Genomic DNA, 15,099 nt, shown 5'->3' with positions numbered 1-15,099 from the left:
CTGCCCTACCTTTGATTCTGTTCATCTCTACAGGGTCTTGTAATTGGACAAATCTTCATCAAAAATAACTTTGTATCTGTAGTTAGCTAGACCTCTAACATGGAGACTGACACTTCTCCCCAATACCCTCTACAAGGCAACTTTTTTTTGCTAGTTCATCAATACCAGTCGGGTACTTTCCTGCATGGATGTGGATCAATATGCTACACTTTTGGGCACTGCCTATTGTGGTGTGCTAACAATAACTATTGGATTTTGTGTAGCACAGGTGTGGGGCAGTGCATTTACCGGCAACAATATTACCAACTTGTTGGCACATAATTAACTCAGAAAGAAGGAATGGTACTTTTTTTTTATTAAACCTGTGACTTACCAGGCACATATCCCAACTCAATGTATGGTAGTATACTAAGCAGTCCTTAATTTGTAAAATAATAAATGCAGGGCCCAAAGTTTTGCTCAGAATCCCAGAAGTCCAAGCCCGGCAATTTCGAGTGTTGGGAGAGCAGAATACCAAGACTGCCTAGATGGGATTCTACTGTGTGCTACTTTTATCCACCACCAGGAACTCTCTGCCCCCTTATCTCACTCTTGCAGTTTCTTTTTTATCTCTGCTTTCTCCCTTTGGTACAATTTTTCCATATTTCTCTTCCACCGTTGGTGTTTTCTCTCTGGAACAAAGTCTAATAAGGAAACCCAAAAATACGTGCAAGTGGGTTCCACCTGCAACCACCGGCTCACATTAGGCACTACTAAGATGCCTAATATTTTGACAACTGTATGCAAGGGCAGCCTCATCCATGACTATTTTGCAACATCCAATAGCATAAACTTAATTGTACCTTCAGTCATTAATAGGACAGGAGCATTTTTCAGGACTTGCAATGATAAATATTTCACAAGCAAATTGTCCTGACACAGAAGAGATCAGTGAATTGACAAAAAGGGTAACTTTGCGAAAACGTGTCTAATGTGCTTTGGTTTAAAACTCGTAGATGCTGTTTTTTTATTTGTCAGTGTACTTAGTTTGCTTTTTAAAGATCAGTCGGAGTAGGCTAGGAACAGTAACAAATCTACAAAAACATGTTTCGAATAATTCCAGGTGTGGGAAATATGTTTGAATTGCACATTTTACCATTTTTTCCACATATTGGCTATCTGCATAGTTCAGGCCACACTTCTGGAAATGCTTGTCCTGACCCATATGTTGGAAGTGTTAGCCCCTCTGGAATTCTGTGTCTAGTTGCGCCCCTAGCAGGCATCGTACACACAACATGCATTGGACATAAGCACCGAGAAGTCATAAAAGTGCCAGGGTATGACACATGAGCCAGGGTTTAACTTCAATCAATCAATCAAAAAATGTATTAAGCGCTACTCACCTGGAAGGGTGTCAAGGAGCTGTGGAGGGAGGAAGGGGGAGATTAAGTTTTACTGCTCAAAAAGCCATGTCTTTAGGTGCTTTCTGAAAGTCGGGAGGTCCTGGGTCTTGCGTAGGTTGTTGGGGAGGAAGTTCCAGGCCTTGGGGGTGAGGTAGGAGAAGGATCTGCCTCCGGAGGTGGTGCGTTGGATGCAGGGGACTGTGGCAAGGGCGAGGTGAGCAGAGCGGAGGAGTTGAGTGGGTGCGTGGAAGTTCACTCATTCGTTGAGGTAGGCTGAGGGATTTGTGGGCGTGGATGAGGATTTTAAAGACGATCCTTTTTCTGATGGGCAGCCAGTAAAGGGTTCTGAGGTGAGCGGAAATATGTTTGTGGCGTGGGAGGTTGAGGATGAGGCATGCGGCAGCGTTCTGGATATGCTGGAGTTTCTGCTATAGCTTGGCTGTACTACCAGCGTAGAGGGCGTTTCCGTAGTCTACTCTGCTTCTAATGAGTGCATGGGTGATGTTTTTTCTGGTTTCTATGGGAATCCATTTAAAGGTCTTCCATAGCATGCGAAGGGTGTTGAAACAGGAGGATGATATGGTGTTGATTTGCTGGGCCATGGAGAGAGATGAGTCTAAGATGATGAAGAGGTTGCGTGTGTGGGTTGGTGTAGGGTGTTGGGGGTGGTCCGAGGGCGATGGGCCACCAGGAGCCATCCCATACTGTTTTGTTGGGGCCGAAGACGATGATTTCTGTTTTGTTGGAGTTGAGTTTGAGGTGGCTTGCAGTCATCCATTTGGCGGTGTCGAGGAGTCCGGTGTGGAGGTCTGTCTTTGCGGTGGAAGGGTTCCTGGTGAGGGAGATAACGAGCTGGGTGTCGTCTGCGTACGAGCTCATGGTGATTCCGTGGGGGCAGAGGATGTTGGCGAGCGGGGCCATGTAAATGTTGAACAGGGTAAGGCTGAGGGAGGACACTTGAGGGACCCCGCAGATGATCTTGGTTGTTCTGGACTGGAAGGGAGGGAGGCGGACTTTCTGGGTTCTTTCGGCGAGGAAGGAGGTGAGCCAGTCTAGGGCCTTGTGCCGGATTCCTGCGTCGAAAAGCTGTGTGCGGAGGGTCTGGGGGCAAACAGTGTTGAAGGCTGCGGAGAGGTGCAGGAGGATGAGTGCGACGGTCTCGCCCTTGTCGACTCTGGTCGTGATGTCCTCAGTGCAGGTGATGAGGACGGTCTCAGTGCTGTGGTTCTTGCGAAATCCAGACTGGGAGGCGTTGAGTGCGTTGTTTTCCTCTAGGAAGTGAGACAGTTGGGCGTTCACAACCTTCTCAGTGACCTTGGCGGCGAAGAGGAGAAGAGAGATTGGGTGTAGTTGGTGAGGTCTTCTGGGTCTACTTTGGGTTTTTTGAGGAGTGCGGTGACTTCGGTGTGCTTCCAGGAGTCTGGGAAGGTAGCAGCGTCAAAGGAGCTGTTGATTACGGCGCGGAGCTGGGAGCAATGATTGGGCTAGCCTTGCTGAAGATGTGGTGGGGGCAGGGGGTCTGTGGGGGAGCCTGAGTGGATGAGTTCATGTTTTTTTCGGTTTCTTCGACGTTGGTAGGGGTCCAGGTGTGAAGTTGGTTGGGGTGGGGTCATGTCGGTGGTGTCAGTGGTGGTGATGGTGGGTGCGGGTGGTGTGAAACTGTTGTGTATGTCTTTGAGGTGGAAGTAGTAAGAGAGGGAGTTGCAGAGGTTTTGTGTGTGTGGGAGGGGAGGGGGGTCGGTGGCGCAGGATTTGGGTTTGGTGAGCTCTTTGATGATGGTGAGGAGTTCCTTGCTGTTATGTGAGTTATTATCTATACGTTCTTTGTAGTAAGTCCGTTTGGTGGTCCGGATGGGTTGGTGGTGTTTGCATATGGTAGTTTTGAGGGTGGAGAAGTTGTTCATGGAGGGCTCTTGGCGCCATGCTTTCTCAGTTTTGCGGCATTCACACTTGGAGCTCAGTGGTGATCCAGGGGGCGGTCTTGATGTTGCGGGTTTTGTTACTTTTCAGTGGGACGAGGGAGTCTGCGCAGGTAGTTAGCCAGTGCGTGAGGTTGTGAGCAGTGATGTTGGGTCGTTGGTGAAGGGGGGTGGAGTTTGTGTGAGCTTGGCGTTCAGGTGTTCTATGGGGATCTTGTCCCACATTCGGTAAAGTGTGGTGTGTTGTTGGTGGTGGGTGGGGGGTTTCGTGAAGGAGAAGTGGACGCAGTGGTGGTCGGTCCAGTGGAGTTTGGTGGTGTGTGTGAATGTGATGTAGTTGCTGGAGGTGAAGATTGCATCCAGCGTGTGTCCTGCTGAGTGAGTGGGTGTGGTGACCAGTTGTTTGAGTCCTGGGTTCGTGAGGTTGTCTAGCAGGGTTGTGGTCATGGGTGTTCTCCAGGTGAAAGTTGAGGTCACCAAGGAGAATATAGTCTGTGGAGGTGAGGGCGTGGGAGCTGATGGTATCAGCAATGGCGTCACAGAAAGGGGGGCGGGGGCCTGGTGGGCGGTAAATGAGGGTTCCTCCGAGGGTGGTGTTGGCATTTATGTGAATTAGGAAGTGTAGGTGTTCTGCGTTGTCTAGGATGTCGAGGGTGTTGGTGGTGATCTTGATGGTGCTTTTGTATATGATGGCGATGCCTCCTCCTGGTTTGTATATGCGGTCTCTGCAAGAGATTTTGTAGCCTTCTGGGACGGCTATGGCTATGTCGGGTTCTGGTGAGGGGTTCATCCAAGTTTCAGTGAGGAAAGCGATGTCAGGGGAGTGTGTAGTGAGCAAGTCCCAGAGCTCGATGGCGTGTTTGTGGACGGAGCGGGTGTTTAGGAGTATGCAGTTAAGGTGGTTGCGGGGGCTGTTGTAGTTGTGGTGCGTGTTGATGTTGTTGTGGTGCGTGTTAGTGTTGCTGTGGTGCGTGTTAGTGCTGTTGGTGTTTGTGTGAGTGCAGGAAAAACGGCATGAGTGGCATGTGAAAGGTCCGTGTGTGTGTGTGCTTGGCCTGTGTGCAGGCGGGGGTGCTGGCCTGCGTTGAGGGCATGGAGTTCTGTGGAGGAGTAGTGCTGCTTTTGGAGGGAGGGGGTGGGGGGGGAAGAGGGTCATTGGGGCGTGGGAGTGAGGAGCAGCTGGGAGGCGTTGGCCAATGTGGGGCGGGGACGCAGCAGGAGGGATGGGAAAAACCGGCAAGAGCCGGAAAGAGAACTGGGCAGCAAACACAGCGGCAAAAACGAAGTGGGGCAGAAAAATGGCACAAATACAGTTAAAAACACAGCAGAGAACGAAATTTGATATGAAAAAAAATCGAAATACAATACAATTGTAGAGCACACTAGATACTCCTACCACTGGCACTAGGGATGAGGCGGCAAGGCCAGCAAAGGCAGGGTCAGGGACACGAGGGCAGAATGGGGGGGGATCTGCTTGCCATGAAGAGTCGTGCCTGCCTAAGTGCAGGTCATGGGTCACTCTTTGAGCCGCGCAGCGGCCGCCATTAAGAAGGGGAGGTGGGAGGGAGGAGCAGCTGGGAGGTGGTGGCCAATGGGGGCGCAAGGGGGCAGGGCCGCAGCAGCAGGGACGGGGAAAACCGTCAAAAGCCAGAAAGAGAACTAGGCAGCAAACACAGTGGCAAAAACGAAGTGGGGCAGAAAAAGGGCACAAATACAGTTAAAAACACAGCAGAGAATGAAATTCGATATGAAAAAAAAAAAATGAAATACAATACGATTTTAGAACACGCTAGATACTCCTACCACTGGCACCGGGGAAGAGGCGGCAAGGGCAGCAAAGGCAGGGTCAGGGACACGAGGGCAGAATGGGGGAATGCTTGTCGTGAAGAGTCGTGCCTGGCCTAAGGGCAGGTCAGGGGTCACTCATGCAAGAGGGCAACTAGGGATCACTTTCTATTTCTTAACCTGCAAAATGGCCTGTTCAGATACTAAAGATTCAAAACACTGTATGCTGTTCCCAATCACTGTACAGTTCCCAGGGACACCGACAGCAGTCTTGGGTCTTATAGGGGGTATGCTTTTGGTGCTCCACACTTAACATAAGAGGCAGACCCTGGGCCTCGGGTAAATTTTGGATGCAAACCTCCAGGCTTGTAGGCTTTTCTTGGTGTTGGGCAAAGGGAAAGTCAGGATATCAAATTCACTAGCAGGTGGGTAACTCCAGGTTAAAGGTGCATGTCTATTGAACATGTAGGGGTCATTAACATCCCAACAAGTTCAAATATTTTGTTCTGTGTTTGTGAAAAAATAATTATGATCAAGGCACACAATGATCCAGTGTGTTAATTGAAAACTGAGTCTGTGGGACTTTAAAATTATCTCTATTGTATCATCTTAACATAGAACTTTTGAGTAGTCCAACAAAAAGTGATAAAAACTGAGAGTATTTAATTCAAAATGAATGTGCTTATACTTAACTCTTGCCTCTTAGCTCTTCATAGACTCTTCATAAACACAGTTAACCTGAACTTAAGCATTCCATGAACGCTATTGAATTGTTTGAGAAGTTAATGCAACTGTAAGTGAGAGGTTTATAACAGAATATTTTAGCAACCCTTAGCCATCACAGTACTCAGAAGAACTTAAATAGTCTACCTTGAATATATTAATTTCTTCCATAATGATGTCTTTGATAATTACAATTTTTTATAGACTCTATACATTGGCTACCCTTATAAGCCTTGAGAAAATCTGCAATGCTGTCAGTATGAAGACAATACCTTTGAGAAGTGCTACAGAGAGTTGATCCGTGTTGAGGTTGTTCACATATTTGCCCAGATAGGTGTTTAGTACCCAGGCTACCAGTCCTTCCAACATGACTGTGTCCCGAAGAAGTGCTAAGAAGTCTTCTTTTGCTCCTCAAACCATCACTCCACGTACACATTCTAGAAAGAAGGAAACAGACATTCAGAGGTCAGTCACCGTCTTCCTCAATCAAAATAATGAGGATGTCACAAAAACCTGGACGCAACTAGCAGATGTGTCTGGACATATTTTATTTAGTGTAGATAGCCTACCGTAAATAAAACTAGATCTAAAGAACAGACCTGTGTAATTTCAAAAGCCACTGAAATAAACGAATGATTCCCTATAACTTACAAATTTGTGTATTCTAACTGATAGAAAGCATAAAACCATGTAAAAAATAACGGTTGCCTGGTGATGGGGCACTCACGCGGAGCTAGTGCAGGAAAACATTGTGTGCATTGGTAGAAACCCTGCTCAAGTCTGCGTTAGGCCCGCATACTCAACATACACTGCTAAGAAGCAGTTAACCTCTAAAGTGCACATGCATTCCTTTAAAGTCTGCACCAATGAAGGCGCTGCGAAGCCAAATGATGCCTGTGGAATTAGAAACTACTTTACCCTTTGTGGGACACAAAGTCAGTTTGTGCTAAACATAGGGTGCATTTCGGTGGGCCTCAGCTCCTCCTCGGAGCAGGGAAGGAGACAGCAAATGCAATAACTTGGTATCTCATCCCGAACTATCAGGAGAAAAGTTAATTTCGTTAATGGCCGTCGCAGCCAAAATCCAAGCAGAGTAGCAGTGCGGAAGAGGACGGAAGAGAAGGGAGACTGGGCTGATGGGGAAGAAGGAGTAAGAGTAGTATATAAAACTGCTTCATTATACAAAGTGGTGAAATGTGCAATCGCCAATATTATACAAGCTGTAGACGTGTGCAAATTGGAAATTATATACAAGTAAAATGTACAAACTGGATATGAAAATAAGTAATACTTACAAGGTGAAATATTATGGAAATTGGACTGAATTGAACTGAAATGCATATAAACTAGGGTATCATGGAACTGGGCAATATGTGCAAGAATGTTCCTTATGGAAACTGACGATGTGTACAAACTGGAACTTCTTAGGGAAAAGTAGGCTGTGCGCAAACTGAGCTATTTTGGAAAAGGGTGATGTGTAACAAATGAGCTACTGTAAAAACAGGTAATACATTCACATGTCCATTACCGACTACAGGCAAGGTTTATATGAAAAGTTGTGATGTGTGCCAACATGGTGATTACGACAACTGAACCACCACCCTGGAGACAGCCTAGATTCTGACACACAAAGTAAAGAAATGCAATCTTTGACTCAGAATTCGCTTTTTCTGAAACAGCAAACTGCAGAGTGGAATTTACAGATGCCTAATCATGGAGCATTTGAACCACTGCAAAATAACCTACATTCACCTGCATAAAGGTCTCATCGACCTGCATTACATGGATGTATAATCAGATCCCTAGACTGTATTTTTATTTGTAAAAGCCCAAATCCATCTTGATAACACCATTATTGGGTTTTACGATTGTACTGTTCATTAGATCACACAAAAAGGCACACTACACAAGCAATATTTATCAGGAGGAAATGTTCTTGGGCATCCCTTTTGAGAAGTTATGCCCTGCTCATCCTATTCCTTTGTATGCCCCCTCTATACTTTTCATGGGCCTGCAACAAAACAGAACACACACTCCAATTCACATCACAAGTTACCTTTAGCATACTAGAACATCCATACAACACAGCCTTACCACTAGGTAACATTCTATATCATGCCACAAGAGAAAACACAATATTGGTTAATTATTGTATTTTTGGGGTGTTATATTGATGAGAACAAGGCCCCATGTGGAGTCACAGCGCCTTACATTATTCAAATTCGTTTGCTACAATAGTTTATGAGCAACCGTCAGTGTCAGAGTAACTTAGCCAATGCTTATAATCAGCATATTGAAAAGTTTCATACAGGAGTTTAGTAAAAAAAAAAAAAGTCGAGAATATACGTCACACTTCCGTACAGCACAAAATTTGCCACATGACAACACAACAATAAAGGTTGCGCAAACGATATTTCACAAAATACTTTAGTAGACACCATACCACACCAAACTATCCATCCTCGCGCCAAAGCATGTCACTTTTCACCGCACCTCATATTACACTTCGCATAGAACCATCCACGTGTTGCTCTGTACCGTACTACATCGATGAGGCACAATACCACATCAGACAGCGCTGGAGGTAGAGAGACACGACAAGGAGCTTGGGCAGCCAAGCAGACAGACAGAGGGACTTACAAAAAGGCACAGACCGAAGGGCAAGGCGATAAGAGACAGAAGGATATTGGTTTGGTTGGAAATGCTGGCACAGAATAGTTCACATTGTTAGATCACATATATTAGAGGATACAATAGATTCAAAAAATAATGAGCAGGTAGGTGCAGCTGGCAACCTTGTTGAATAATTTTATTGTTAGCTGTGCCACTCAGAGCGCTCTTTTTTATCTTCTTGTATTGGTATGTGATGTAACAATGTGGAATATAATGTGGCAGCGTTTCTAACCTTATATATAATAATAATTTGTGGAGAGGGGGCTATAAGCACGCCATAGGAATGCGCAGGCACACCGAACCAGGAGTTATTTGTTTGAAATAATGTATTACTGTAGAATTGCTGAGTGTGGAGGCCCCATCCAAATTCAGACACGGGAAACCAGAAATAAAAGGCATGGACAGTGACATATGGAGATATGATATGTGCTTAGTTTGTAAATAAAAACGTGCCGGTGCGAAAAGCCTTCCTCTTATACACGAGGCTGCTGCAATTAAATGTGCGACCACGGAATACTGAGACAACGTAACCCTAAAGCCATCTCGGGCCTCTCCAATCCATTTAAGGCTACTCCCTGCCCCCTCAGCTCACTCGCGCAGCTTCCTGCTTTCTTCCATTGTGACGCTTTTTTGTTTTCTCTTCCTCCGTCTTTCCCATATGAGTCTTTTGCTCGCAGTAAACGCTTGAGGGAGAAAGATAAGTGCAGGCCCTCAAAAATAAGTGTCGGTGCTCCGCACCGGAAACAATGGGCACAAATTAAGCACAGGAACATTTAGAATGGTCGCAAAACAAGTGCACAAGAAGGAATAGTTAAGGGGGAAATCGAGAAAGACAAATGCACAGAGACGCAAAAATGTGAACAGGAACACAGAGGCTATTGAGTAATGAACAGTGCGGCACAAATACAAGAGAAACATAATGAGGCACAGATTGATGATTAAAACGTGAACATGGGAATGGAGACATCGAGAAGGGAGGGTGAAACAGAAAACATGTATCGGAGACTCAGTCAAAGAGGAGGCAGTTGTGGGCAGGGAGACAGACGCACGGGTGGAAACATATACATAGAGGCACGTAAACAAGTAGAAACAGACACGCGGTTGGGAAGACGCAGACACAAGGGCAAGGACGCACGGAGAGTATGTATAACTATGAGCAGATACTAGAGCAGGGATGGATACACGTGTGCAGAAACGGGTAGAACGAGGAGGTCATTCGGGCAAAGAGAGACTCACAGGACAAGGCGACGGTCATGGGGAGAGGTGGCAACACAAAGATTGAAGGAAAACGAAAGGCGAGAGACCAGCACAGGTACAGTGAGACAACGGTGAGACAAGAAGAGGTAGGTCCAGGGATACACAAATCCCCGAACTTCGAGACAACATTATTGTGACGTGGAGAGAAAGGCAAGCCGAAAGGGTGGGTAAAGAGTGACAGACAAGGTGGAAACTGACACGGGCACAGGAAAAGACTGACAGCAATTAAGAGACAGGATTTAATGCTAAGGCAAATAGATACTGACAGATTCTAGATCCAAGCAAAGACTAAATCAAGGACAAAAAGAAACGATCTTAGTCAGCAAGAGAGGACTGGCACGGGGAGATGGATACCAAGCAGCATGACTCAAATCTCTTAAAAGGGAAAATAGACCGCGAGACAAGCAGCGAGACACACCCCAGGAGAGAACACGAAGACGCGGACCCATGGATGGAAAGAACAGAAATGCAAACAGGGTGAGACAGTCATAAGAACAGAATGCCCTAGTCTCGGTGACAGGGTGCTATGCGCTGGGTGGGGGCTGTAGATGCAAGGATCGGGAACACACAGAGGGTGCAAGCAGAATGGACAGCCAAGTAACAAGGCATGCAAATAGATAGATACAAATAAGGGAACAAAGGGTCATTGGCAGAGACACAGGGAAAACAATGTCCCATGGGCGCACACAGATTAATCAAGTTATATGGACTTTGAAGTAGTCTGCAAAGGAAAACAACTAGTACCGAGAAAGAGTGGTTTTATATATTCAATGTATTTACTTCTACTTGGTACGATAATATTTACATACATTTTGCATTAGTGTGTGAATAGATCTTATAACATGGGTGTGTATGATCAGGCCTGTGTGTGGTGTGCGAGAATGAATGCGCGTAGAATGTGTCTTCTTGCATAAGAGAGGCTGTGTTAAACAGGGTGTTGATTAAAGTAAACAATGAGGGTCAGGAAGAAGAACCTGAAGTGACACAAAAGGGGCATAAGTAGTGTAAGTGGGGCAGCAGGTGCGTGCGCAGGACAATTGAGTTCAATGTGCAAGTAGATGGGCAGGACAGCCTAATTATGCGCTCATGCCCTTCCCAATTTCCGTCAACGTTCACTCACCCATCTAGACTTAGGGTGACCCACGTGCAAAGTGTTCTCGAACAGTCGGTTGAGACAGAAATCCGTTGCCAAAAACTATTCCTATAACGGACGTCTTAAGTCCTGAAATTAAGGCGAGCCGGGTTAAAGCTTCTGGCACCTAAGGGCTCGCCACCAATCAGGTAAGTGGAATCATACTCTATGTGGAGCTAGAAAAGTGCAACGCCCTTGGATTGGGTTGGGGAATCATGTCCTTCCGATTGGCTTGTGGTCTCATTAGTCAGACGTTTATTGGCTGGGAAGACACACCTGCTCCACAGATGCTTACGATTGGCTAAGAAACCTATTACCAATTGTTCATTGGTTGTGAGGCCTCGAAGAGTGCACATGTCTCTGTCGCGTTATTTAGCTGCTGCACGGCAGTAGGCGGTCTACATAACGTGAACGCAGAGATGTTGACTCTTTAATCACTGTTCTTAATCCGGCCCAAAGTGCGAGACGTCCCGGTGACTCGAGTGTTCCTTTGCATCGGTCTTCGGTAGTGGACAAGGTACGAAGCCCAGTAAATCTTATTACATTCCTGCTTGGTCCCGAAGCTTAGCTTCCGTGGCTCGATTGGTTACCGTAAGCCACTCGGTCCGTACTGTTGTCAGGGTCGCAACACTCACCTCCTCTTTCGAAGGTCGTTACGGAAGTGCTTCTTCTATTCTGTATAGGAATTACCTTGTTCTGCCGCCGCGTAATGCACTCTGTGTGTGTTTTGAATTGTCCGACTCCTTTTATTCCTGCACTGGGAGGCACTGTCTTAACAACCACCATGTATCATAATCTTTAACATTTGATATAAGGCGAGAGCCAGGCCCCAGTTATGTCTATGACATCACATTGCCTTTGACCCCGCTGTCAATTTTGCAAGCCACACCATGCGATCGTTGACCTCCGTTGCTTTTCTTGCTCTTGTTTTCTGCTTCCTTTCTCCGCAGTAACTGTTTGTCCTTTATTTACATATATTTCTCTCTTTAAAAAAAAAAAAAAAAAAATCCAATCTGTGTTTCTTGTTGGAGTTGGCATACAGTTATGGCGTTTGGAAACTAAGTGTGTTGCTTCGTAAAGCAGATTTTAGGAAGCATTTAATGTTAATCGTGCATCTGCATGTTTTATATGCTGTTTGCAGGATTTTATTGCTGTGAATAAAAAATGTTCTAGCTATCGCGTCAAGAATTTTCAATTCTATCAAGGACACGGAGGCGAGGATTATGCTTTCTCTTTCTTTACTGACTTAAACAGCAGCCAATTAAATACAAGTAAAAGAAAAACTACACATCCCAAGATGCCATAACATCCTATCACATGGTCCAATCACTAGCCATGTCCTCTGTCATAAGTCCTTTGATGTCACTTCCTCTTTCTTTGGTCAGAACAGATAAGATCAACTTGAAAACGAAACTTCTTACGCCATCCCGAAATCTGGAGATATGAACATCTTCTCTTCCTGGATCTCCTTCTCCTGGATAGCTCAACATTGGAACCTCAACTGAGGCAAAACGTTACAACCAAACTTTCCCATGAGTATAAGAATTTCAGGAATTCTTCTGATCAGAACCCGTAACAACAAACAGGCAGGTAATATCCCAATGAAATTGAAAATGTCTCAAATAAACTGGTGTTTCTATAATTGACAATAAAATGGGAGGGATAATAACAATAATCATAAATATTCACAATAATTGATTTTCAATATTCATTGTGGTTTTTAAAAAAAGGGGGGATAATCCTCGCCTCCGTGTCCTTAATAGAATTGAACATTCTTGACGCAATAGCTAGAAATTATTTTATTCTATGTCAGCACCGGAGGCTCCGATTATGCTAGTTTAAAGCGTATTACCACAGTAGCTACATCCAATACAGGTTTGTGATAAAACTTACGAAAAGTATTTTCTGAAGACCAATCTGCTGCCTTCATAATGTCTTCCAACCGGGAACCCAAGGCAAAAGATTTAGAAGCCATAGCCCCTCTAGCAGAATGAGCCCCAAATATAGAGGTATCAATACCTGCTTCACTCATCAACCATCTCATCCATCTGGCCAATGTGGCTGAGGTAACTGGTTTAAAAGGTTTTTGCAAATAAATTAATAATCGACCTTTAGCATCTTGCCTAAATTCTTCTGTGACCGCCTCATAATCCTTTAAACATTGGACTACACATAACTTTGAATTTTTAGTGTATATTGGATAGGATACTGACATGTAATTTGTTTTAGTCCTTCTTGTCACTGAAAAGGTGACACCATCTGGAGAAAAGGTTCTACCAGCCAAATCCAGAGCTCTGACGTCTGAAACCCTTTTGCAAGAGATAAGACATAAGAGCATGGTCAGCTTAGCAGAAAACTGCTTTCGAGACAAATACCTGTTGGTAGGCCAAGAATCTAAGAATTTTAGAATAATGCTAACATCCCATAATACAGAATATTTAGGTTGAGGAGGTTTAGAAAGACGTATACCTCTCAAAAGCTTGCAAATTAACGGATGTTCTCCAATGGGTTTACCTTCTAGAAGAGAATGTCCTGCTGAAATAGCTGACCTAAAGTTATTAATCGTCCGGTAAGCCAGACCAGAATTAGCTAGCTCTGCTAAAAAGTTAACAATCAGACCAAGATGCGCCTCCATTGGATTGGCACCCCTTCCATCACACCAACTAGACCATCTGCGCCAGACTGAGTAATGTCTTTTATGGGTGCTACCGGCCCAGGCCTGCTTAATGTACTCCGCAGCTTGCTTCGAAACGTCTCGGGTACTCCATCTAGACCTGAAATTAACCAAGCTAGTAGAGTCAATTTCCCGGACAAGACCAGTGGATGTTGAAGGCCCTCTGGACTCAATAGAAGATTCTGACGAGGTGGAATTAGAAGAGGAGAGGCACAAGCTAAATGAAGAGCTATGGGGAACCAAGGCTGTGCTCTCCAAAAGGGTGTCACCAGAATAATCTCTGTCTTCTGTCTCCGCACCTGAGACAAAACCCTGGCAATCATCCGAAATGGAGGAAAAGCATAACCTCGAAACTGGGACCAATCCTGAAGAAAAGGCATCTGTCTTTAACGCACAGGGGTCTGGACGCCAACTGTAAAATTTTGGAATTTGACAATTGAGACGTGAGGCAAACAGATCCACTTCGCAACTGCCCCATTCTCTGACTATCTGATAAAATATCAGAGGGTCCAATTTCCAGTCGCTGGAATCTGACAGGTATCTGGAGTTCCAGTCCGCTATGATGTTCTGGTCCCCAGGAAGGTATTCTGCTATGACTACTAGACGTTGAGTTAGGCAATAATGCCAGAAATCCTTGTCAATCTCTGCCAGAATCTGGGATTTCGTGGCCCCTAATTTGTTGACATACCTCACTGCTGATACAGTGTCCATCCGCAAGAGTATGCAACAATCTGTTTTCTGCGGGGAGAGACTCTTTATGGCAAAAGATCCAGCCAGAAGTTCCAGGCAATTGATATGAAGGGACTGCTCCCATTCCGACCATCTGCCCCCGTCACTAGGGAGTTGCAACTTGCCCCCCAGCCCCATCTGCTGGCATCGGATTCTATTATCACTTCTGGGTGAGATCCGAAAATCGCTCTGCCATTCCAAGCTTCCATATGATGGAGCCACCATTGAATCTCCGATCTCACTTCGGCAGTCAATGGGATCTGTTCCGAATAACTCAGACCTTGTTGTAGATGTCTGATCTTGAGCCTCTGTAGTGCTCGATAATGTAGGGGTGCAGGGAAGATCACCTGAATAGATGAAGCTAGCAAGCCCACTATTCTGGCTATATTCCTCAAAGAGACGGTCCGACTGGAAAGTATCGATCTCAATTCCCTCTTGATGTTGCTAATCTTTTGAGCGGGAAGAAGAAGTTGACATAGAATAGATATTATCTGGAACCCCAGGAACTCTTTCACGTGAGAGGGTTTCAACAGTGACTTCTGCACATTGATAAGGAAACCTAAATCTTGCAGAAGACTGATGGTCCAATTCAAGTGATCTAGAAGGACTTGAGGGGATTGGGCCATCAGTAGAATGTCGTCTAGATATATAATTAATCTGACTCCCCTGGCTCTGAGCCATTCCATCACCGGCCTCAGGAGTTTCGTGAAGCACCAAGGGGCTGACGACAGACCAAATGGAAGGGCACAAAACTCTAAACACTGTCCCTTCCATAGGAATTGTAGAAATCTCCTCTGAGGAGGAAAAATTGGAATCGACAGATAG

The 15,099-nt window shown here is 45.4% G+C and overlaps 2 protein-coding genes across 10 annotated transcripts in view; one reads left to right on the top strand and one right to left on the bottom strand.

Annotated features, from left to right (window-relative positions):
* Nucleotides 1–11,018, bottom strand: part of VPS13D (vacuolar protein sorting 13 homolog D) — a 2,230,750-nt gene extending 2,219,732 nt beyond the window's left edge. For both annotated transcript variants that reach the window (XM_069240741.1, XM_069240742.1), the window contains exons 1-2: nt 10,860–11,018; nt 6,082–6,246 (exon numbers count right to left, since the gene is read on the bottom strand). In XM_069240741.1, coding sequence (XP_069096842.1) covers nt 6,082–6,178 — 97 coding nt within the window. In that variant the 5' untranslated portion in view covers nt 6,179–6,246; nt 10,860–11,018. The remainder of the gene's footprint in view (nt 1–6,081; nt 6,247–10,859) is intronic.
* Nucleotides 11,019–11,222: 204 nt separating this feature from the next.
* Nucleotides 11,223–15,099, top strand: part of MRPS16 (mitochondrial ribosomal protein S16) — a 36,860-nt gene continuing 32,983 nt past the window's right edge. For 2 of the 8 annotated variants that reach the window (XM_069240745.1, XM_069240747.1), the window contains exon 1: nt 11,252–11,388. The gene's annotated coding sequence lies outside the window, so the exon portion shown is untranslated. Of the gene's footprint in view, nt 11,389–12,229; nt 12,462–15,099 lie in introns of those variants that run through there. The other 6 variants (XM_069240748.1, XM_069240750.1, XM_069240749.1 and 3 more) reach the window with 5 other exon arrangements.

Source organism: Pleurodeles waltl, chromosome 6, assembly GCF_031143425.1.
Source record: "Pleurodeles waltl isolate 20211129_DDA chromosome 6, aPleWal1.hap1.20221129, whole genome shotgun sequence".
Classification (NCBI taxonomy): Eukaryota; Metazoa; Chordata; class Amphibia; order Caudata; family Salamandridae; genus Pleurodeles; species Pleurodeles waltl.
Note: the sequence above shows the minus strand (reverse complement) of the source record. Positions and strands in the feature narration are given on the sequence as shown.